The sequence below is a fragment of the Nyctereutes procyonoides genome, unplaced genomic scaffold (genome assembly GCF_905146905.1).
Source record: "Nyctereutes procyonoides isolate TBG_1078 unplaced genomic scaffold, NYPRO_anot_genome, whole genome shotgun sequence".
NCBI lineage: Eukaryota > Metazoa > Chordata > Mammalia > Carnivora > Canidae > Nyctereutes > Nyctereutes procyonoides.
In genome coordinates, this window is record NW_026575046.1 from 53,760,844 (window position 1) to 53,782,746 (window position 21,903).

Here is a 21,903-nt window from a genome sequence, read left to right on the forward strand (position 1 = left end):
GGAGGACCACGAAGGACCACGGAGGGCCACGGAGGGTCGTCCTGTCCCTGGCAGAAGCGCGGCGTGAGAGAGGTGTAGGGAGCGTGACCGGACCGGGGAGAAGGGCACGGCGGGGGCCATGGCAGGTGGCAGGCACTGTCTGTGGGGGGGGGTGTGAGGGGAGCGTGCTTCGGCCCCGTGACTGTGCTGCAAGCATCTGGGGTGGACAAAGCAGTGGCCGCGTCCCGTGCAGCCCTTTCTCAGCCTAGCAGCCGCGCTCTCAGACCCGCGTCAGTGCCACGAGGCCACTCAGCCGCCCGCCATGGAAGACCCTGGTTTCTGGAAGCCGTGCCTGTGAAGCCCCTGCCTCAGGAGGCACAGGGAGCGGCCCCCAGGCCCCCACCCCTGGTGTGGGCAGGTGTGTGGGAAGGCTCGGGCTGACACAGGGCAAGCGTCTCCCCTCTTTGCCCTCCTTGACCCCGTCGCCTGCTCCTAGTGGCTTCTGGGAACCGAGGACACCCGGCAGGGCAAGAGTGACGGCGACGTGAATTCTGGCAGTGGGGGGGGCGGCTGCAGGCGGGCCCCAGGAGGATTCATGGTCTTGCGTCCTGTGGGTGGACACACCGAGCCGCTGGGGCCTGGGGAGGCAGGGGCGGCCCTGAGGCTGTCCCACAGGATCTTGGGTTCTTTTTCAGATCCCTCCTGGCCTGAAGTTCCACAGGCCCCAGGATCCCAAGAGCAAGCACCCAGGGAACGTCCCTGCCCCCACTGCAGGCCGAGGCCCAGGATTCGACCACCACCCCCGACTCAGTCATCATCCACCTTAAACATCAAAGTAAAACCCAGGCCAAACCAGCAAACCCCGTACATCCTCCGACGCTCACAGCCCCGCGGGGAGGAAAAGCACAGTCTGGCTGCGGCCCCCGGCTCACGTCTCCCCGCAGCCTGGCTGGCACCAAGGAGAGCGTGGCCACCCCGCCCCTGCCGGGTGCGATGGCCCCCGATGAGGGGAACGGCTGGGCTTGGGTGACGTGCTGGCTCTCAGGGTCTGGGGTCGGCGGTCCCGGGCTGGCACCATGGGGGTGGCAGTGCCGTGGCTGAGCTGGGGCGTGGCTGCCCCCGCTGAGGCCGTGATGCTCTTGCTCTTTGTTAGGAGAACGGAGCGTGAACGTCTCCACCGATTGGACGACGGCTGAATAGCCGTCAGGCGGCTGGTCTGGAAGTCGTTCACGCCACCAGCGACCTAGCTGGCATGCCATCCCACAGCCTCGTGCTGTTGCCCAGGCGGCCCTGGCCACAAGAGAACAGTGGCAGGCGATCCCCGTGGGCTATAGTGTGAACCCTGAACCTCTGCTCGCTCCACGTGGCCTTCAGGGTGCCAAGTCCCCCAGCTCCGGACCACTAACCGTGATGTCCATCCCAGCCACGGGGGACTAGCTCATGGTTCCGGGACACCCCCCTTCTCGTCAGCACCTGTCGCCCCACTCAGTGCACCTGTCCACCCCCTGCTCCAAAGGCACCTGCCCCATTCCTAAGTAGTCGTGCAGATGCCCTCCTCCAGGGGGCTTTCCTGGTCCCGTGCGGGGAGGCGTGCTCCCCGTCTCTGGGCCTCGCGCGACCGGCCCCGCGCCATGGTCAGCATCGTCCACAGCGGCCCTTCTCACTCCCTTGGCACCCAGGCCGTCAGGCTCGGTGCCTTGGCCGATGCCCACAGACGCTGAGCACCAGATGCAGAAATCTGTCCCGTTTACTTCAGGGGGCTTTATGCAGATCCCCGGCCCAGGGCTGCTCAGGGCGCTCGTGCAGGGGCCGGGGTATTGGGAGACACCAGGCAGGCTGGAAGCTAAGGAGGGCCTTGGGGGTGGGGGGGCAGCGGGAGGGCTGAAGGCAGGCGGCCGCGAGCCCGGCAGCTCTGACCGGTTGGCCCAGGTTCTCTGCCAACTGCAGGACGCACACGGCCTAGGACGTGTCTCCCTCTGGCAGCCCGAGGCCCCCACCTGCCCCTGGGCCTTGGAAGTCCCACTAAAGGTCAGCTAAATATAGGAAGGATGTCCTGACATGAGCAGAGCCTGCACCTGCCCACCCCCCTCCCCCCCCCCGCCTGGCCTGGCCATGGCCCTACACTCAGTGCGGGAGCCAGGGAGGGGTGTGGGGCCCAGGCACAGCAGGCTGGCGCAGCCTGGGGTGCAGCTCCTGGTGGGCAGAGGGGATCTCTCCGCGGCCAGCCCTCCGGTGGGTGGCCTGGTCCCTGGAGGCACAGAGGAAGCCCAGGCCCCGGTGAGGGGAGGGGAGCCACGGGGGCAGCTGGGGGGCCCTGGGGGACGGACCTTGGCATCTGCCTTTATTTCCAGCCTGTGGTTCCCTCAATCAGGGGTGGGCTGAGGGGTGGACGGGGGCAGGGAGGACAGGACCTGGCAGCTGGAACCCTCCTCAGTGCTCAGGGCGAGTAGGGGGCCTTCCACACCTGCCTGCCCGTCTCCTAGCTCCCCTCCTCTGAGTCCCGTCCGGGGCCCACCTAGGCCCCAGCAGTTCCCCCGTGAGCTCTTTAGTCAGGGTGGGGGGGCTTCTCTGGCTTCCTGGACCCACCCGGGCTGGGTGTGACTCCTCGTGGGGGAGCTCTGACCTGGGGGAGGACGGGCTCACCTGCTGCTTGCACCTGGCTGTGGGAGGGCAGGCCGGGGCATTCTAGAACCACCCCCAGCCCCACCGCCCATGGAGGGCCCTGGGGTCGGGACGTCAGCAGCGGGAGGCGCTGCTCTGGGCCCGCCCCGCCCCGGGGAACACGCCGTGCCCCTGTCCTGGTGGTGCCTGGCCTCGCCCGCCTCGGGGAGCCCTCGCCCCTTAAGCAGGGCGCGCACGGGCACAGCAAGACGGGGGCCGGTTCGGTTCACTTTAAATCCTCTTTATTTCAGAACAGGCCTGCATCTATGTACAGGGGGGAGCACTAGAGACACAGCACACAGCGCGGAGGAGCACGGCCAGCGTCACTGCGGCCTGCGGGGCCTCGGCCGCCTGCCCCGGGGACGCATGCCCTCTGCAGAGCCTGCTCCGGCCGCCCGGGCCACTCCGTGGGCTTATTCTGGGACGGCCCGGGCCAGAGCGCCTCTCCCCGGGGTGAGGACGCTGGCACTAGGCCAGGGGCACGTCCCGCTTCCCCTGGGTCTGGGCTACTTGGCAGCAAGCCCTGCCCCGACCTCTGATCTATGGCGAAGGGCCTGGGCAGGGGGCAGAGGCGCAGGGCTGTGAGGGGTGCCGAGGGGTGCGGCCAGGCGGGGCGGGCCGGGCGGGGGCCGGGCCTCTGCTGTCGGCTCTGGGGCGGGCGGGCGGCTATCAGAGGCGCCCCCAGCACAGCCGCACATTCTCAAGCATCACCGTGGGGCTCACATGCCAGAGCTGTGTGGGGGGTGGAGGGTGGGAGTCCAGCCTGAGAGGAGTAGGGGGTTCCAGACAGCCTTTTAGCTTTTAACATTAAGGATTTGGGCCGAAAGGCCATGGTGCCAGTTGCGCAATTTGGCAAAACGTGGGCTGTTACGTTCCGTTTCAAACCTTTCCCTGTGGCACAGAGAGAGAGAGAGAGAGAGACAGAGACAGAGACAGAGACAGAGAGAAGAGGAGGAAAGAAAGGGGTTAGGGGATGTGTCCCATTGCCCTGGTGACAGCTTGGGCAGGGGGCATGGGAGCGAGGGGGCTGGTCCGGAGAGGCTTTGCCACCCACGGAGCGCTTTCCGGGCTTGGGGCGGGACCAGAGTCCCGAGGACAGGATGGGGGTGAGTGGGAAGCTGTGGACAGGGGCCTGGCTGGTGGGCCTGGGGGCCGGGCAGGGCTGCTTTGGCCGTGGGCTCTGGGACTGCACCAACAGGCAGGTGGGCCTAGCGAGTCCCTGTCCCCAAGCTGGGCATCAAGAAGGAGCAACGCCTGTTCCCGTGACGAGGAAGTCTCTGAACCACCGCCGACTGCTCCCCCCGCCCAGGCCTGAGCACAGCCAGGCACATGCAAGCACACGCGCACTCACGAGGCCACCGGCACACGCACAGAGGACCCGGACGTCCCACCGCTTCCCCCCAGGGGGGCCTCTGGGCTCCCCACCCAGCCTGCTGGGCCCCGGGCGCAGGACGAGACCCACAAGGCACCCCCAGACACGTGGGGACCCAGGAGAGGGCGCGCCCGGGGGACGCCAGGGCCGCAGGTGCCAGAGTCCTAGGCCGTGCAGGCGGCAGGGCCCGCTGGCATCCTCCAGCCCAGGCGTGCAGCAGGCGGCCCAGGGGCCACGCGTGGCCACACACGCCACGTTTCCAGGCGTGTTTAACCCGCACAGTGTTTGAAACTCCTTTTGAAACATGATGACTACATCCAGACCGGGCGGTAGTTAGTATTCAGTCGCCAACAGACACAGATGACCAGCTGGCATGCCCAGTAACTTGGGCGAACCCCCAGGGAGTGAGGCTGACAGGAGGAAACCAGCCCCGCAGATCACAGGCTCAAGGACTCCGCGTACGGGACGTGGAGACGGAGGACGGCAGCGGCTGCCCCAGGCTGCGGGGCGCGAGCACGGCGGGGAGGGGGCTGCACCTGCAGACGGGGGAGGCTCCTGGGGGTGACAGAAGCACCCCGCAAGCGACTTTTTTGCCGCAGGTTTGCAGAGCCTTGACCGAGGGACCTCTCTGCGGGAGGTCTTACGACCTGCAACTCCCTCCTGACACGACGCTGACCCAACGAATTGCCAGCAGGGAGCCGGGAGAGGAGCTGGGTCCCCGCGTGGGAGGCGGGGGCAGTGCTGATCTTACGTTCCTCGCGCAGCCGCCTTTCCACCCGCCCACGTCTGCCCAGCGGCTGGCTTGCCCTCCACACCTCAGCCCTGCTCCGGGCCTCCATCTGTGATTACTACATCAGCTGCCCGCGGCCCACATACTGGGAACTGAAGCCTCCCCCGTGCCAATGGGAAGCCAAGGCCCAAAGCCCGTGGAGGCTCAGCCGCAGGGCTGCGCTCTACCTGGGATCTGGGGGGGTGGGCAGCCCACGCGGGGGCCCTGCTGGTCGCACCGTGCACGGCAATGGTGGGCCGACCCATAGAGACTCCCCGGACACAGACCCGGCCACCATCCTCTGTGCTCAGGGACAGCCCCGGACGGCGGGCGACTAGCGGGGCTCTTCTGCTCGCTGCTGTTGGTGAATCCAGGAGAGAAAGGACATGGGGATGTGCTGGGGCTTCTCAGGTGCGCCTGGCGGGGTCCTGGTTCCTCCAGGTGCAGTCACCAAACGTTCTAGGCTGGCGAGCACCAACAATGAGAAATCCCCAAGATGGACGTTACCGTGGGGGAGGGCTGCAAGCTGGGCTGGCAGCAGGGGACGGTCAGCCCCAGGCACGGGGACACAGTGGCGGGGTGGGGAGAGGGGCCGCAGAGGGGATGGCGAGGACCCAGGGAGCCCCTGGGCTCTTTTGGGGGTGGGGCCCCGGATGGGGACCTGGAAGGGTTTTACGTGGTTTGTGGAGGACGGCTCGAGGCCACCCTCACCCTCGCTCCTCTGTGAACGCGTCACTCACCGCTTTGTTCCTTAACACTTGAGGCCTAAGGGAGGTGCCCAGGCGAGCACCTGGGAAATGCAGAAATCGTTCCACTAAGATGTTTGAGCTACGAGCTGGGGGCCAGAGGACGTCCCTTGTGCACAGGTGACCTCCGGGATGGTTTCCCCAGGCACCAACAGCCCTAACCCGGCCTGGGACAAGCAAGGCTCGCCTCCACGGCTACCCCTGCCAGGGCTGCCCAACGTGGGCCCACCTCCGAGCCAGCAGACCCTCGAGCACGGGGGCAGCTGTGGAGACCTCTCGGCGATGGGAGGCTCGCTTCCGGATGGAGGCACCGCGGGTGCTCTGCTGCTGCAGACGGAGGCCAGCAGCCCCGGTACCCCTGCCCCCGTGGGTCGCCAGCCTACACTTTCCTAAGGCGCAGGGGCCTCTCCTAGGAGGGGAGCCAGGTCCGCGGCAGATGCCCGGGCTATCCAGGGGCCCACCCTGCCTCACCTGTAAGGACAGGGGCCCTGGAGGGTAGGCTCTGCCTTGGGCTGGCCGGCAGGTGGGCACCGGAGCCCCGGAGGGGAGCCACCTGCTACCAGGGGCCGCCCAGGAGGACAGCGGGGGGCTCCTGCGGGCCGGGGAGGGGAGAGCATGCGGGGCCCTCTGACAGGTGGGGCGGCCCCGACCCCAGGCCACCAAGCTGCCGCCTGCTACGGACCCCTGCCACGACTCACGCGCTCCTGCCTGTGCCCACACACAGCCAGTGGGGAGCAATCACCTCTGCAACACGCAGGGCCCCTGTGGGCCGTCAGCTGCCCTGGGCCAGCCTGGCAACCTCAGTGGAGTCAGCGACTGGAAGCCCCCCGGGGGGACCCTGAGGTTCCTTCCTGCCAGCGTGCCAAACCGGGAGAGAGAGGAGGCGGCGGCCGCCCTTGGCCCACAAGACAGATCCACAGGGCCTCGGAGCGTGGCTTCCACCTTGGGCGTGCGGAAGGGTGGGCGTGGGGCTCGGGCCCTGGGGAGCAGGATCCCTGCCCCACCCAGACCCCGGCTGGGGACAAGTGTGCTGCGTCCTTCTCCTGGTGGCCCCTCGGGAGCCCAGGGCCCTGGCCGTGAGCAGTGGCCACAGCCACTATGTCGGACGCCGATCACAAGTCAAAGGGCATCGCCGCACCCGCTGTGAGCCTACTCTCAGGTCCTCAGGCTGCCGGGATGCAGGGAAGCGCCAGTGCCCACCCACCTCCTAGGGCGGTGGGGAGAGTGCACATTTGGGGGAAGGCTTGGAGGATGACTCCCCAGAAAGTAAAGTGAGGAAGAGGGAGAGCAGCGGGAAGCCTGTGCCCTCCAGGCCCGGGCGGGCAGGTCAGCAGGTGCCACAGGGCCCTCACTGCAGGGTCAGGGGCCCCGGGCTGACGGCAGGGCAGGGCCTGTGGGGGAAGCCGCTTTCTCGGGGTGGGGGTCCACACTGAGGAAGGAGTGGGACAGAGCCTCTTGCTGGGCCCTCTTTCCAGGTTTCCCTTCAGAAACTCCTGCAGCAGCAGCTGGCAGGAGAGGCTACAAGGCCTGCAACCGAGTCCTCACACCCCAGGGTCCCCTGCCTCCTGCTGGGGGCTGAGCCATGCCCCCTCAGGGATCGGGCCCCAGGAGGAAGGACTAACCTGCCCACATATCCCCAGGACTAGGGACAGCCAGCCCCAGCAGATGCTTCTGGAAGGAGGGAACGACCCACGAGGCCTGGAGGTGCCCCTTCATACCCCCTTCGGTGTTGTCACTCAGTAGCCCGGCAGGTGTCCCCAAGGAAACATGCAGGAGGGGAGGCCTGCCTCGTACACGGGGTCTGCTTAGGGTGACTGGCCCCCGAGGGGCCCCCCAAGCAGGGCTCTGTGTCGTGGGAGGGACGGGACAGCTGGTGGGCCCCTGGCGGGGACTGGGGAAGCTGGGGCGTTGTCAGGCCCTTCCATCGGGGCACCCACTGGGGAAGGCGGCAAAGCCGACACAGCGTGGCAGCGACGGAGCAGAGCAGCAGGGCGGCCGTGGTGCCGTCCCACCCCACACGCTGCCAACTAGCTTTGGAGTGCAGCATCTCATCGCCCCAGTTCGCGCCCTACAAGGTTAGGACCCGTCTGCGCCTCATGAACAGGCCCGGGGGACCGCGCGCCCAGCCGGGGTGCCCCAGCCCAAGAGCCGGAGTGGCCGGGATCGGCCAACATAAGGGCCCGGAAGCAAAAGCCACATCAACTCTGAGCCGGCGCTGGAGCCCCACTCACCACGCAATCCTGGGGTCACTACGTGCAGGTGAGCCAGGGCCCAGGTCCAGGGGCTCCTGAGGCCCCACCCTGACAGGGAGGCCGCCGCATGGTGTGCCAGCCCTGGCCACTGGCCCCGGAAGAGCGCGCATGACCCCGGCCGCCCGACGTGGAGCCGCCTCGCAGAGCCCTGGCCTCACCAGGGAAGGCCCTAGCAGGTCCCGGCGGGCTCCGGGGTGGCACGGCCCCTCGCACCCAGGTCCACGAGCACCCAGCGGGACGCAGGTAGAGGTTAGTGGCCGTGCCCCAGGCCGGCCACCGTGGGGGGATATGCCTTGAGCCCCCAGCCCGGCAGTGGCGATCGTGCCTCGAGCAAGCCAAGGAGCTCCTAGGCCAGCATACTAGGTGTGCACGGCAGAGTCCCAAGGTCAGTGCCCGTGCCCAGCACACCCTCGGCGGGCCTGCTGCCCAGCCTCCAGACTCACGGCAGACGGGCCCCGAGGGGGGTGGGCAGGCGAGGCGGCCGGCTTGATGCCCTCGCAGGGAGAGGTGCCCTCGTTCTCAACAGCCCAGCATAGGCCAAAGCAGCCCTGCCCCCTGCCCGGGGACAGAGCCAGGAGACCCCATAGTCCTGATGCCTGCAGCCTGGGCCCAGGGGAGACGCTCGCTGACCCCCTCACTGGCCTGGGACCAAGGCCCCCAGCCAGCCTGTGCTGGAGCCCGTCAGGGGCCAGGACCTTCCAAATACGTAAACTTGAGAGGTTCCTTCCGTGACTCATGTGACCCGGGAGCTGCCTGGGGAGGGACTGGGTTACAGGAGGGACACGGCCACCGAGCCTGAGTCCAGGCACTTACCTTGACCTCCGCAGAGCTTCCTCATCAGGGTCTTGCACTGTGGGTAGAAAATTGCCAATGAGGAGGACACACGGGTGACACGGGGGTCCCCACCGACGACTGAACGGCGCTTGCCCCCAGCCCAGAAGCTGGGAGGGGAAGGCTAGGCCCAGGGTGGGGCTCAGCCGTGGGTGGCCCACCGCTGGGGTCAGGTGCTGAGCGCAGGACCCGTGTCGCCCCGCAGCCCGCCCCGAGGCGCCATCTGTCCTGACAGCCCAGCCCCCGCACCTCCGCGCCCGCCCGCGCCCGCCTCACTTACTGTACTCTGTCCCGGTCATCTGGGCCAGGATGCGGAAGGAGCGAGACTGCAGGTTGGAGGAGCGGCGGGCCCACTCATCAGCCTCGTCTTCCGGCTTGTTTTGGTTCTTGATCACGGCCTGGTACACAGGAGACGCGCTGTCCACGGCCAGGTCCTTAATAGGGAGGCTCCTGCGGGGCGCAGGGGAGCCATGAACGGGGGCCAGGCTGGAGGGGCTCCTGACCCTGCACTCCACCCCCAGCCACCCCCTGCCGCTCACCCGCTCGCACCCCACACCCCGAATGCCCAGCCCGCCGTGCCCTCCCCCCACCGCCCCCCGGGGGCCCGGACGGGGCTTGGCCTGGGTCCTCAGTGCTCAGGGTGGACGGCGAGACAGCGACTCCTCTCGGATCCCTCCTGCCACCCCCCGGCCCGCCCTGGGCTGACTGCACACACTGACCTGAAACCCCCTGCGTCTCAGCTGCCTCACCCCCCAAAGGGACGGCTGGGTCTCTTTTAAGGGAAGGAGGGGCAGGATAGGTCGTCTGAAATAATTTCCACCTCCCTGAGCAGCTCAAGTTTGGGGCTGGGGACAAAGGGCCTCTGGGGGCCTCAGAGGCTTCTTCAGGGTCAGTCCTAGTCCTCCTTGCACTGTGGGACCCACATGGGGAGCCCCCAGGGTCGTGACCGCCCTGGGAGGGGCTGGTGGGCTCCTGCGCAGCAGAGGGGGCAGGCTCAGTGGGGCGGTGGCGTGAGGAGCCAGGCAACAGGCTTGTGGGCCTGGCACTGCCTGCAGGGGGAGGGAGGGCCTTCTGGGCTGGGAGGGCGAGGGGCAGGGGGGCCATCAGTCCTCTGCTCCAGAGCAGCATGACCTTTGGAGGGGGGACCCGGTGACCTTCCCTTACACCCCCAGGGTCTGGCACACAGCAGGTGCTCAAAACGTACTTGAATGAATAACCTTGGCTCAGGGCCAGAAGGGACCCCAGAGCCCCTCGGGTCCAGTGCCTCCCAGCCTGAATCCAACTGCCCTGGCCAGTGAGAGCTGGGGAGCCTGCTGTCCACCCCCCTCCCAGGAGTTAGGATGAACCAGGCTCAAGCCTATAGCAATGAGGGCCTGGCTCCTCACCCTGCGGACCCGGGTAGAGGGGTCCAGCCTCTGCCTTACGGACGCCAACACTAAGATCCCCGCAGGTCAGCCCATGAGCTCTCGGTGACGGCACCGAGGGGCCTGCTGATCACAGCCCAGGCTTCCCGGGTCCCACCCACTGTCCTTTCCCTCAAACTCGCTGCAGCAGCAACAGCTCAGAGAGGCAGTTTCTGCCCACCGAGGCCTCGCAAACCCCGGATGCTCATGCCTGGAGGCATGGCCCGGCCCAGGCGCTCGCTCGGCCCGCGTCCCCTTGCCGCTGCTATGGTGGCCCCTCCCTGCCCGCCAGAGGGCCAGCTCCTAGGAGAGGGACCTCCCCGGGGCCCTCATCTTCTGGCCTCTCTGCAAGGAGCTGGAAGGAGGCACTGGCCTACTTTCCCAGGACTGGTCCCCATGTCTGGCTCAGCATGGGCTCTCAGCAGAGGTGCACAAGGAGAGCAAGACTGCATGGAGCTGCCCCTGCCTCCCCGAGGGCCCTGCCCTGCCCCACAGAGCGACAGCTCCTGGCAGCCTCAGGTGGGGAAGACCAGCGGATCCTCGGGGCCCAGCCGGGAGAAGCCCGGGGCCGCCCAGGGAGCGTTGGACACGGTGGGATCTCCCTGGGGAGGCTGCTTCTGGCACCGGCAGGAGTCCCGAGGACTCCCAGGCAGCGGGGTCTGCTGCCCTCGAGGAAGGGGTGCAGTAGGGGGCACACGGGAAGGAGGAGGACCGTGCCATGGGAGAGGGAAGGTGTCCGCCCGGGCCCGGGCCTGCCCTGGAGCCTGTCTACACAGCTCTGTGGTCCAGAAAGTGGCTGCAAGGTGGTGGCTGCCATTTCCCTGGAACGTGCCCTTGAGGCGACTACCCTGCTCCCTCCACAGCCCCGAGGGCTCCAGAAAGCTCCACGGGTGAGTCCCTTAGGAGTCACATGGGCAGCTCCACTTCCCGCAAGGCTGTGCCAAGACCAGGGACTCATGCTGCTGCTGCGACGGGCACCGGGAGTCAAGGGAGGATGGGACGCGCCCCACTGTCCCGGGCCCTGGGTCCGAGGCTGCTCTGGAGCCACTCCCGGCAGGGGCCTCTCGCCACCAAAAGCCTTCACAGTCACCACAACGTCAAGGTCACCCCGGACACTGATTCCCTTGCACACTGCCCCAAATCTGCCTCGTCTTTGGCCTCGCCTGGGTGCTACTGCAGGCGCTGGCTCCTCCAGGTCCATCTCCTGTGAGGATCCCAGGGAGCCTCCAAAGCCCCCTTGCCCCCTTCCCCCGCACAGTGGCCGGGCATGGGTTGTGACATTGGTCTATGCCGTCCCAGAGCAGACAGGAAAGGCGGTGGGGAGCACCCGCAAAGCACAGCAGAGATCCGTTCCCAGCCTTGGGTGCAAGGGGGCCCGTGTGATGTCGTGACTCTGATTTCCGCGTCCGCAGGGACCTTATTTGAGGCGACCCCCGAAAGCACTTGCCTGCACAGGCCGCTGAGCATGTCGTTTGGCTGTGAGGTGGGTGTGAGGAGGAACACGCACAGAAGCACCGTCCTCGGGCATTTCCCACCAAACCCACACGCCATCCCTCAACCAGACAGACGACGACGGGACAGACACTGCGGGATCTACTTACGCCAGCGGCGATGCCCTGCCAAGCAGAGGAAAGCCCAGCAGTGAGTGCGTGTCCATCAGGGGATGGCAGGGGCCGCGCACACACAAGGGAGCGGGGGTAGGGTCGCAAGTGAGTTACGGGAGTGCGGGGTAACGGAGGAAGAGAAAGAGACAAAAAGAAAACTGTCAGTGAGGAAGGAACTGCGGATTCACAGCAGAGAAGGAGCACCTTAGGGTGCAGGGGGCAGTGCCTCCCCTGCACCGTGGCAGCGTCAGCCCCGCAGGGCCCGGTTAGAAGGGAGGGGAGGGCGCATCGCTCCCCTGCACGGGGCGGGAGGACATGGGAGGGGACACGGGGGCAGATGGGAGAGGGACTCTGAGAAGCCCAGATTAGGTCCATGGTGCATCACGTTAAAAAAAAAAAAATCACGGGTGCCCCAGGGGTAAAACCACGTGATAATCATCTTTTTTTTCCCAAGGCACAGAAAATATAAAGTTAGCGAAGAGCCATTCTTCCATTATTTTCCACTGAACTTCCCTTTGGCGACGGTCACCACTCTTGAGAGCACACCAAGGACACACAGGGCCACCAACTGTTCGCAGGAAATCCCCGAGCCTCCTGGCTTAGTCCGGCAGCCTGGGTTTTCTGGGCGCACATGAGCTAACGGTTGTGTTTTTTAGCTGGTGGGGTCTTATTTTCTGCTTTGAACAGTGGGATTGAATAAATCAGCATTATCTGGAGTTCTCCCAAGGGCTGCATCTCTGAGCCTGGCGGAGGTGAGGCCCAGGGCTCCGGGGGCAAGCAACCTCTGTCCCCCGGTGGCCCCACGGAAGCAGGCAAGGCTCAGAGGGGAGCTGGGGGGCTGCACCACACTCCGTCCTGGGGCCGCTGGAGCCTCGGCCTGGGAGTGTGCAGGTGGGTCCTGGCCACAGGGCCCGGGTCTGTAGGGGCCCGATGCCGCGGGAGTTACCCCGGACTCTGTACCCCTTTGCCCCCCCCCACAACGTCTGCTTTCCCTGCAGCTTCGGGAAGGAATGCAACCGTCGCTTAAGACTTCCTGCCTTGAGCATTTTTGAGATCCTGACTTGGGGATGAGAAGTTGTCCAAAGAGATAATCGGTCGATTCCGACAGTCAACGACGACGACATTGTCAAGTAGAAAACAGTGAGAGTGTGTGAAAGACAGAGAGACGGACAGGGAGGCAGAAGCACGGAGGTAGAGACAGAGACAGAGAGGAAGGCAGAGATAGAGAGACAGAGACACAGAAAGGGAGAGATACAGAGCGACAAAGAGAGACACAGAGAAAGAGAAAGACAGAGAGGAAGAGCTAGAGAGACAGAGACACAGAGAGAGAGATACAGAGAGACAGACTAAGAGAGACGCAGAGAGACAGAGAGGGAGACAGAGAGGAAGACAGAGCTAGAGAGACAGAGACACAGAGAGAGAGATACAGAGAGACAGACTAAGAGAGACGCAGAGAGACAGAGAGGGAGACAGAGAGGAAGACAGAGATAGAGAGACAGAGACACAGAGAGAGAGATACAGAGAGACAGACTAAGAGAGACGCAGAGAGACAGAGAGGGAGACAGAGAGGAAGACAGATAGAGACACACACACACAGAGATACAGAGAGACAGAGTAAGAGATACAGAGAAAGAAAGAGACAGAGAGGAAGACAGAGATAGAGAGATAGAGACAGACTAAGAGAGACACAGAGAGAGAAAGGGAGAGCGGTCCCTATCAACCTTTGCACTATTAGCGTTTCTTTCCCACAAGTGACTTCAGCCAGCCGATTCCCTATCCAATGCTCGCGTTCCTCAAGCAGAGCTAGGAGGCAGACCCGAGGAGGGAAGGACGTTCCAAACCCCAGTGTGCGGGGCCGGGGCTGCCCCAGAGCGCCAGGAGCAGGGGCAGCCGTGCTGGCTGCTTCCCAGAGGGCTGACTGCCCAGCACCTTGGACGCCCGCCCGGACGCCCCCAACAGGACACCTGGTCACGTGTCGGAATCGCTCTCCTCATCGGAAGAACGCGGCCAACCCAAAGAATGGCTTAGTGTGTGAGAAGACTGGCTTATCCAGGATGTGACCCAGGGTTCCAGAAGTCTCTTTCTAAACCGACCCCCTCGTGGAGCCTGGGAAGACGCAGAAGCTGCAAGAAGCGCTTGGAGCAACCACCACGTTCTTCGACTCTCCACCCTTCTCCTAAAGCTGACTGTGAGATTGAATCTGGAGGGAGAACGCGGTGTTCTGGAAGGCCCTGGCAAAGCGGGCTCCCCTCCGATGGCTGTGCCCAGAGGCCCAGGGCGAGGGGGGAGAGCGGGTGGCGAAGCCTAAAGTCTCTGCTGGCGCCCGGCGGCCTGGTGCCTTGGCCTCCACGGGTGAGGAGGCCCAGCCAGCGGCGGAGGCTGCCCGAGGAGCGACGGCGAGGAGGGGAGGCGCTTACCCACTGAAGTCACTGCCCTGGGCCTGGGCCTGCCCAGCAATGGCGTCCATGATGGCGTCCTGGGAGTACATGCTGATGGGCGTGTTGTACTGCGCATGGATGATGGTGGCCTTGCCGCCCAGCCCCTTCACCTCGATGGGCTTGTGGGTGGACAGGGCCGAGTCCTTCAGGGCGCTGGGGTTGAACCGCTCCTGGTAGTCGGCGCTGGGGGAGGGCGGCGGGGGCGCAGGAGGAGGGAGGGAGGGAGGCAGGAGGAGAAAAGGCAACAGGTGGTGTTACAGGAGGCCGGGCCGAGGGCGGGCGGCGGAGACACTCCCGAGGCCGGACCGTGGCCCACCCGAGCCGCCCAGCTGTGGCCCGCTGGCTCTGGAAGGGAGAGCCCTCAGCACCCGAAGCGCTCCGCAGGCGGTCCTGCCCGTCCACCGCCCGGGGCAGCAGGGGGCGCCAGGCAGCGGAGCGCTCTCACCCCGCGGCGGGAAGCGGAGACTCGCAGGCCACGAGCTGGGCCTCGAGCAGGCAGCGGCGGCCCAAGCCCAAGCAGGGTCGGGAACCCCCCAAAGGCAAAAAGCAGCCGCACGGGGCGCCCCGGGGCTTCAGAGCACGTTCCTCCGTGCAGGACCTCGTCCTGCTGGGCCTCCCGCTCGGTGGCGTGGGGCTCCGCTGTGCCGGGGGCTCCGGGGGCTCCGGGGCAGGTGCGTCTTCCTCCGGGCCAGACGCAAGGCTGCTCGGCCTCCCGCAAGTCCACCTGGCCGCGGCCTCTGGGGCCCGCCCAGCGCGCTCTCCCCGCCTAGGTGAGCACGCTCGGGTGAGAGGGGGTGCAGCCCGGCCGGGGCCGCCAGGATGCCGGCGTCTTCGGGCTCCCGGGGACCCAGCCCCGGTGCAGCACACCTGCGCGGCACACCTGCACCCGCCGCCCCCACAGCCGCCTGCCGGCCTCGAGCAGCCGCAGCAGGCAAGAGGGAAGGGAAGGCAATGAGACAGCGCTGGCGCCCTCCCCGGCGCCTCCACTCCGACCCTGCAGCTCCACACACATGCAGGCTCGCTCAGGGGCACGTAGGCACGCCCACGCACACATGCACACGCATGTACACATGCTGCCACGGCCGCACTGTCCGGGTCTACGCACACGGACGCATGCGGGGATGTGCACACGAGCGCACGCACATGCTTTCCTTTGATACTAACTTGGCTGGAGAGTTGGCTACCACCTGGGGAGGAAAGAGCACAGAAGACAGAGGCATCAGTGAGGTCCTGCGGGCCGGGGTGCAGGGACCGCCCCCAGGACCACCCCGCATCCGCAGAGGATGGGGGGGTGTGGGGAGCTCAGAGTCAGGGGGGGCCAGAGTTTGGGTCGGATGTGCTGGCGGCGCTGTGTCCCCCTCAGTAGGCGCACAAGTCCCCAAAGCTTTGCCGGGAGTAAGGGGTCTCCAGTCCATGTTCACAGGCACCCCACGCGCCCTGGCTGGAGACCCCAAGTCAGGAAGGCGCAGAGGGAGGCGGGACGACGGCGGCTGCCCCGGGCGAACCAGAACCCGGGCTGCAGGTGCCCCCAGCTGGTCAGTGGCTCTGGGCCTCCCACTTACAACTTCCACGTTTAACAGGGTCAGTTCTGGGGGCTCCTCTCCCGGAGCAGGACTGCTGCGGTGGCCGCGGTGCTGGGGTGCACGCTGGGGTCACCCACTGCCCCCTGACATACCCTCCCTCCTGGAGGAGGGCAGGTAGCCCTGGCGGCTCCTTCTGGGGCTCCAGGGTGGGTGCAGTCCCCAGTGATTGCCCCTAAGGGCCCCATGGAGGGTCAGGAGAGCTACTGGCTCCGGGGCTTATTGCAGGAACGACCCCTGCCAAGGCAGCCCAGCTTGGACACAAGGGGACCCCACCCTCACTTTCGTCTGGAGCGAACCTCCGGGAACACTATGTCCTGGGGGACGCAGGGTCTGCGGGACGTTTCCTTAGATGCATATCCCTGGCAGGGCAGGCCCTGGCAGAAACCTGAGAGGAGAGTGCAGAAGGTGGCACCCCTGCCCCCAAACTGCCGCTCTCCCAGCTCAGGCCGCTGCGGGCTCTGGCTGGGAGCCTGGGCCCCAACCGCCTGCCCCTGCCCCTCCCTGGGCCAGCACTGTGGGGAGCCAGGCCAGAGCCGGGGGGGGGGGGGGGGGGCCTCGAGCCCCAGGCCCTACGCTGCTTGGGAGCTGATACGGTTCCCTCGGTTACAGGTCCTCTGGCTCCCACGGCGCCCAGTGGAGCTATATTAGGAAAGACGTTCCATCCCGTCTCCATTTCGGGCCAGCGCCGACAGCTGCAGGGTCAGCCCTCGCCCTGACCAGCCCGGGGCCCTAGGGAGGGCGGCGCCAGCCAGGGTGGGAGGGGTCCCGGCGCCCGGCGTCCGGCGGCCAGCACCTTTCTTGGCTTTGACTCCGGCTCCCCGCTTGGCTCCACCTGAGGCCCTGGAGGCTGAGGCCCGTGGGCCATGGTGGATGGCTCGGGGCGGAGCCAGGGGACGAGAAGCTGAGGAGGTAGGACCCACCCAGTGGCCTGAGGGATTGACCTCTCACGCCCTGTCAGGGAGGAGGGAAGCGGGCTGCAGGGACACTCTGCCACCTCGCCCCTGCTCGTCCCTCCCATCCCCCCGAGGGGACTCAAGCTGCCAAGCAGTCGAACCCGCGAGTCCAGAGAGGACAAGGAGGGAGCTCCCTTCCGGAGCCAGGCCGGACAGAGTTCAAATCCCGACCCTGCATCCTCCTGGGGACTCTGTGCAGGTCCCCGCCCGCCAGTCTCAGCTTCAGCCCCTTACTCACGGAGTCGGGACAGCAGTGCCCACGGTGCAGACGGGTCGTGCACCCTTAACAGAACCCTGAGCGTAAAGCCCTCGTCGTGGCTTGAGCGTGTACCCGGCTGATGCGGGGATTGGCCTTTACCAACCCTGTCTCCCCGGAGTGCTTAGCCACTGGGCCACGGCGCAGCCTCGGCCAGCCCAGGTCAGGGGCTCCCCTCCCGGCCCGCGTCACCTGGGGGCAGCAGCGCCAGCCTTGCCCACGGTTGAAGCCCTGCGCCCCTGCCCGCGGCCCACCTCCCCGCAGACACCTTGGGCCCTGCTGCTCTGAGCGCCCGGTAATAATCAGACGTTCGCCAGCTTCCGGGAAGCCCCTGCAGTGGCAGGAAGGTGCCACCGGGGCCGCGGGAGGCTGGGGCGGGGCTGGCCCTCGACCTCCCCGGGCACCCCGTCAGGTAGGGAGGAGCCAGGCCTTTCCGGCGCCCAGCCCGTCTGCCCTTGCTAGCTGTGTGCCACCTTGAGCCACTCACCCGCTCCGGGCGTCTAGGTTGCGCTAAGAGGAGGGAGAGACACGGCTGATCTCTGAAGCTGCGGGGAGCCAAAGGTCTCGGAGCACGCGGACCGTTAGCTGGCTCCAAGCCTAGACTGCGGGCCCGTATGGGACTGCCCCATTCTTTGGGTTTTCTGGCGGAATGTCCTCGCTAGGAAAAGCCCGGGGCCCATGGCTCTGCCACTTTGGTCCAAGGGAGCCAAGGTCCGGGTGCTTGGGCTGTGGCGTGCACGAGGCCAGCTTCACTTGGGGTCCCAAAGAGCTGAGGGTCATGGGTGGCTGGCGCCAGGCGGGGGAGCAGCAAACTGTTGGGGGGCAGGCCCTCGCTGGAGCAAAGGCAACGGAAAGGCACGGACGCAGGTTAGGATTGTGACGCGGGGGCGCATCCATGTGACCCAGGGAGCACACGGCAAGGGCGCCCGTAACCCGGAGAGCCTGCACGGAGGGGAGCCCTGAAGCCCTGACCTCCAGGCTCAATCGCCTCGACTCCGTGTGCTCTGCCTCTGGAGCACACGGATCCTGGGATCACGCGGGAGAAGCTAGAGGACCACACAGGAAGGGCCTAGAAGCTGGTAGGGCCTGGGCTTGGGGGTCTGTCCCCTCAGCCCCCACACGATGCCCACCCTGGGCTGTAGGTTCCTTTAGCTCCTGCGCTCGCAGAGCCCCACCAGCTGGCTCGGGGTGGGGGCGGGCCCCTTTCCCCTTGGGGTCCTGCTTCCTTGCCTTGTCCCTCCTCAAGGGTCAGTCCTACAAGCCCAGGACACCCACCCCATCGCTGCACCTTTCCGCACCCAGCTCAGGCACCCCCTCCTGCAGGCAGCCTTCCCAGCCCACGCCCATCCCCCGAATCCTGCCCTGCTCCTGCCTCATGGCTGCTGGGGGGACCAGCCTGACCCTCGGCCCAGTTCCTGGAGGCAGCAGGCGTCCCCTTACCCGGGGCGGCGGCCTGAGCCTGGGGAAGTCCGCGTCTCTCGCATTCAGACCTCACTCAGCCCCTTAGCAGTGGGACAGCTGGGCCTCGACCTGACCTCCTCTGAGCCTCAGTTTCCCCCTCCGCAGGATCCAGCAGTCACCCCAGGCTGTGTAAAGCAATGACCCGTCAGCTCAACTACCTCAAGGCGAATCTACTTGCGGGGCCGTTGCTTATCTGGCTCGGGCCTGGCCACCTCCTGGGCCGCGGAGGGCCGCTCCTGGGCCACCGCCTGCCAGGCCCCGGTGAGCACTGAGGACCTGGCCCAGACCAACTGCAGGGAGCTGGGCGCTACCTACCCTCCTGGGAGTCCGGCCCCCCAGGCCTTCCCTCCGAGGCTCATCCGATACACCTGAGCCATCTCCCTCAGGGTCTCGGCCGAGTACAGGCCAATGGGGTTGTTGTACTGCGCAGGCCTGCCCTGCCCTCTCGGTCCCGGGGCTCCCTCCATGCCCGGGCCCCCCCTTGGGGGGCTCTGGGAGAAGGAGGGGCTGGGGCTGGGCCCGAGCTCCGGGGGGCCCGGGGAGCCGGGGCTGCATGCCGTGGGGCTGCCGCTCGTGTCCCCAGCAGGGTCCTGGCCGGGGCAGCGCCGTGAGGGGAGAGAGGAGAGAGCAGTTAGAGGCCGCAGCGTCCCAGCGCCCCTGCACCCCTGCGCCCACCTGAAACAGGGGCGGCTGGTGAGCACCCTGCGCCCCCCAGCCTGCACCCTGCGTTCTGCATGCACCCTGTGCCCCACACCCCACATCCTGCACCCCACAGCCTGTACCCCGCACCCACACCTGTGCCCCACACCCCACGTCCTGCACCCCACAGCCTGCACCCTGCACCCACACCTGCACCCCATGCCCTGCATCCTGCACCCCGCGCCCCTCAGCCACTGTGCAGAGCTCAGGAGGGCACAGGCCGACACCAGACACCTGGAAGGGAAGGGCTTTGTCGGCAGGCGGAGGGAGCCGCGCGTCCCTGGCCCTGAGGCTGACAAAGTGGGGGCCCCACCTGAAAAGTCAAGCCCTCCTGCAGGGCTGGGCGGAGAGGGGCACGGATCTCAGGGAGTTGGGGAGCCCTTTCTATCCTCTCTCTGCCCCCCTTCCCCTGAGTGGCAGCTCCTGTGGCCCAGCCCCACCTCCTGTCCCCGACCCCACACTGAGATGCCCCCCACCGCCCCCCGCTGGCAGGTGCAAGAGGGGGGAGACTAGGGAATGACCTTTGGCTCACAGCCCACCTCTGCAACTTCTCCCGAGCAGCCCTCTGCCCCTTTGCCCAACCTGTCACCCACCCCAAGCCCGTCAGCCTCTTCCTGTTCCCTGCCCCCACCTGCCTATCCCCCCCACCCACTGGACAGACAGGGGGCAGTATGGGGTGGTGCAGGGAGGGGTGAGGCGAGCGCCCCCGCTTTGGGTCAAGGCCTTCCGCCCATGGGCTGAGCTGCTTACAGGGACCCGGGAGTGTGGCAGGGGTGCTGGTGTCCCCCTGCACCTGCTGCCTGGCTACCACCCGCACCTCCAGTGGGGCTGACGGGCGGTCAGTCGGGAGGGAAAGTGGAAACCGCAGCGAGACCCGAAGTCAAAGGATAAACCGTGAGGCCCAGCGGGCCCCTCCCTGCCCGGGGTGGCCTCCGGCTTTCACGCCCCCTCCCAGCACCCTGTAGGCGAATGAGGGTCAGAGCCCTCCGGATACCTGCCCCCTTCGCCCCCCAGGCTGGGAGGTTGGTCCCTCTCCTAAAAACACCACGACCTAGGCTGGGTTCCCAACAGCGCAGCCGTGAGGCCCCGGGGGGCGCGAGCACCCAGGCAGGCAGCCCGCACCCGGTATTTCACTGGGGCCACCCCACAGCATCAGCAGCAGCAGGGTAGGGCTGCGCCGAGCCAGGACCAGGCAGGCCAACTCGGCACTGTACCCCAGGAAGCGCAGCCAACCTCAGCACCTACCTTCTGGTGGGGGATCACCGGCAGAGGGGACTGGACCGGGGGTGCTGTCGTGGAGATGGGGATGGGGCGCTTCGACCTGGAGAAACCAGAAAGAGGGCCAAGTAAGGACACTTGCCAGGAGGACCGGGAGCTCCTGCAGGGGCAGGGCTGGTGACAGGAGAGCATCAGAGAGCTGGGGAGCCAGGCCAGGGACCCCGAGGCCCGCTGTCCACCGCATGGATTGGGGTGACCCCAGGAAGGCCCTGGGCCTGGCCAGGATGGAGGAGGTATGGCCCTTGGGCACTCCGCACTCATGGCCTCTGTTAGGTCCCTGGGAGGCTGTCTGGGGCAGCGAGGAGCCAGGGAAGACCCTGGCTGCCAGGCCCGCCTGCCCACACGCTGGCAGCACTGTGACCGCCTCCCACCCCCTGACCTCATCCATAAAGTGAGGCTCAGGCGTGGCAGGCGTGGAAGGCCCGGACCTTCTTCCCGTCCAGAGGCCACCTCACCTCCCCGTGTGAGCCTGCAGCACAGGCCGGGCCCATGTGGCTGCTGCGGACACCCTGTCTTGGGCCCGATGCCCCCACCCCTCGACCCGTGCCCTGCAGAGCTCCACTCACTTCTGCAGCGTGAGACTCAGGTTGTAGCTGGCAGACTTGATCTTGTTCTGGGCTTCCAGGTGGGTCATGGTGTCTGTGTTGACTCCATCGATGGCCACCACGAGGTCACCCTGGCTGAGCTGGGACTGGGCGGCCTTGCTCCCCGGTGTGATCTGAGAGGATGGCAGATGGGGGGGGTGAGTGCACGAAGGGGGGACTGAGGATGGGCCAGTCGTCAGGGAAGAGTCCCCTGGGGTCATCCAGTAGAGGCCTGCCAGGTCCTCTTTTGTTCACCGTGGCCAGTGCCCGCTGCTCACCACGTGCGACTCCCCCGCCCGGCACACCGCCACCCCTGTGCCTAGCGTCTTGCGGCGAGTGCGACCGCGAGACTAGCTCTCTGCCCCCAGCACCCGTCCTTACCACGCTGCGCTCCCTCTGCTTGTTGGCAGGCTGGGCACAGAGGGCCCAGAGGGGGACAATGAGCCACTAATGGAGGGACCCGAGCCCTACGGTCGCTGCCTGGAGGACGGATGATTAAGAAGCGCTGCATCAGATGTCGCACAAGTGAGAAATGAGCTTCTGCTAGGCTAAGCCGTTGAGGCCTGGGGGCTTTGTGACACCAGGTCCCCTAACCTGCAGTCCGTACGGTAGCAATATGATGTCTGCACCCCCAAATACCCACGGGGCACTTTCTGGGCTCCGGGAGAGAGGGTATGCGTACAAGCGGACACTCAGCACCACTGCAGACTCGACCGGGCTAGCAGGCAGGACAGATGCACCGTCACAAAGCGTCCCAGTGCAGGTGCCTAGTGCCACCATGGCAGGTGGGGGAGCTAGGGAACCCCGCCTGGGGAAACCAGGTCCCCAGGGGCAGGCGGCAGGGCTCAGCGCTCTGGGGCTGGCTCCGTACTTCCAGAAGGCGTGGGGACCATGTCCCAAATCCCTGCCAGCTAATGACATCACTGCGTGTTAGAGTCCGAGGGTCCCCCACCATGTGATCACTCAGAACACTGCAAATGCGGCACCCCAAGAATACCCCAAGCACGTCAGGAAGGCCACACTCCAGGGACATC

General features: G+C 66.5%; 1 protein-coding gene across 6 annotated transcripts in view; it reads right to left on the minus strand.

Annotated features, from left to right (window-relative positions):
- LDB3 (LIM domain binding 3) overlaps positions 1–21,903 on the minus strand; it is a 55,519-nt gene that overhangs the window by 26,105 nt on the left and 7,511 nt on the right. For 2 of the 6 annotated variants that reach the window (XM_055325142.1, XM_055325139.1), the window contains exons 3-8: positions 20,852–21,003; positions 20,253–20,328; positions 15,220–15,242; positions 14,035–14,238; positions 8,891–9,060; positions 8,593–8,629 (exon numbers count right to left, since the gene is read on the minus strand). In XM_055325142.1, the coding sequence (XP_055181117.1) occupies positions 8,593–8,629; positions 8,891–9,060; positions 14,035–14,238; positions 15,220–15,242; positions 20,253–20,328; positions 20,852–21,003 (662 nt within the window). Of the gene's footprint in view, positions 1–2,865; positions 3,532–8,592; positions 8,630–8,890; positions 9,061–11,614; positions 11,630–14,034; positions 14,239–15,219; positions 15,243–18,623; positions 18,899–20,252; positions 20,329–20,851; positions 21,004–21,903 lie in introns of those variants that run through there. The other 4 variants (XM_055325138.1, XM_055325141.1, XM_055325140.1 and 1 more) reach the window with 4 other exon arrangements.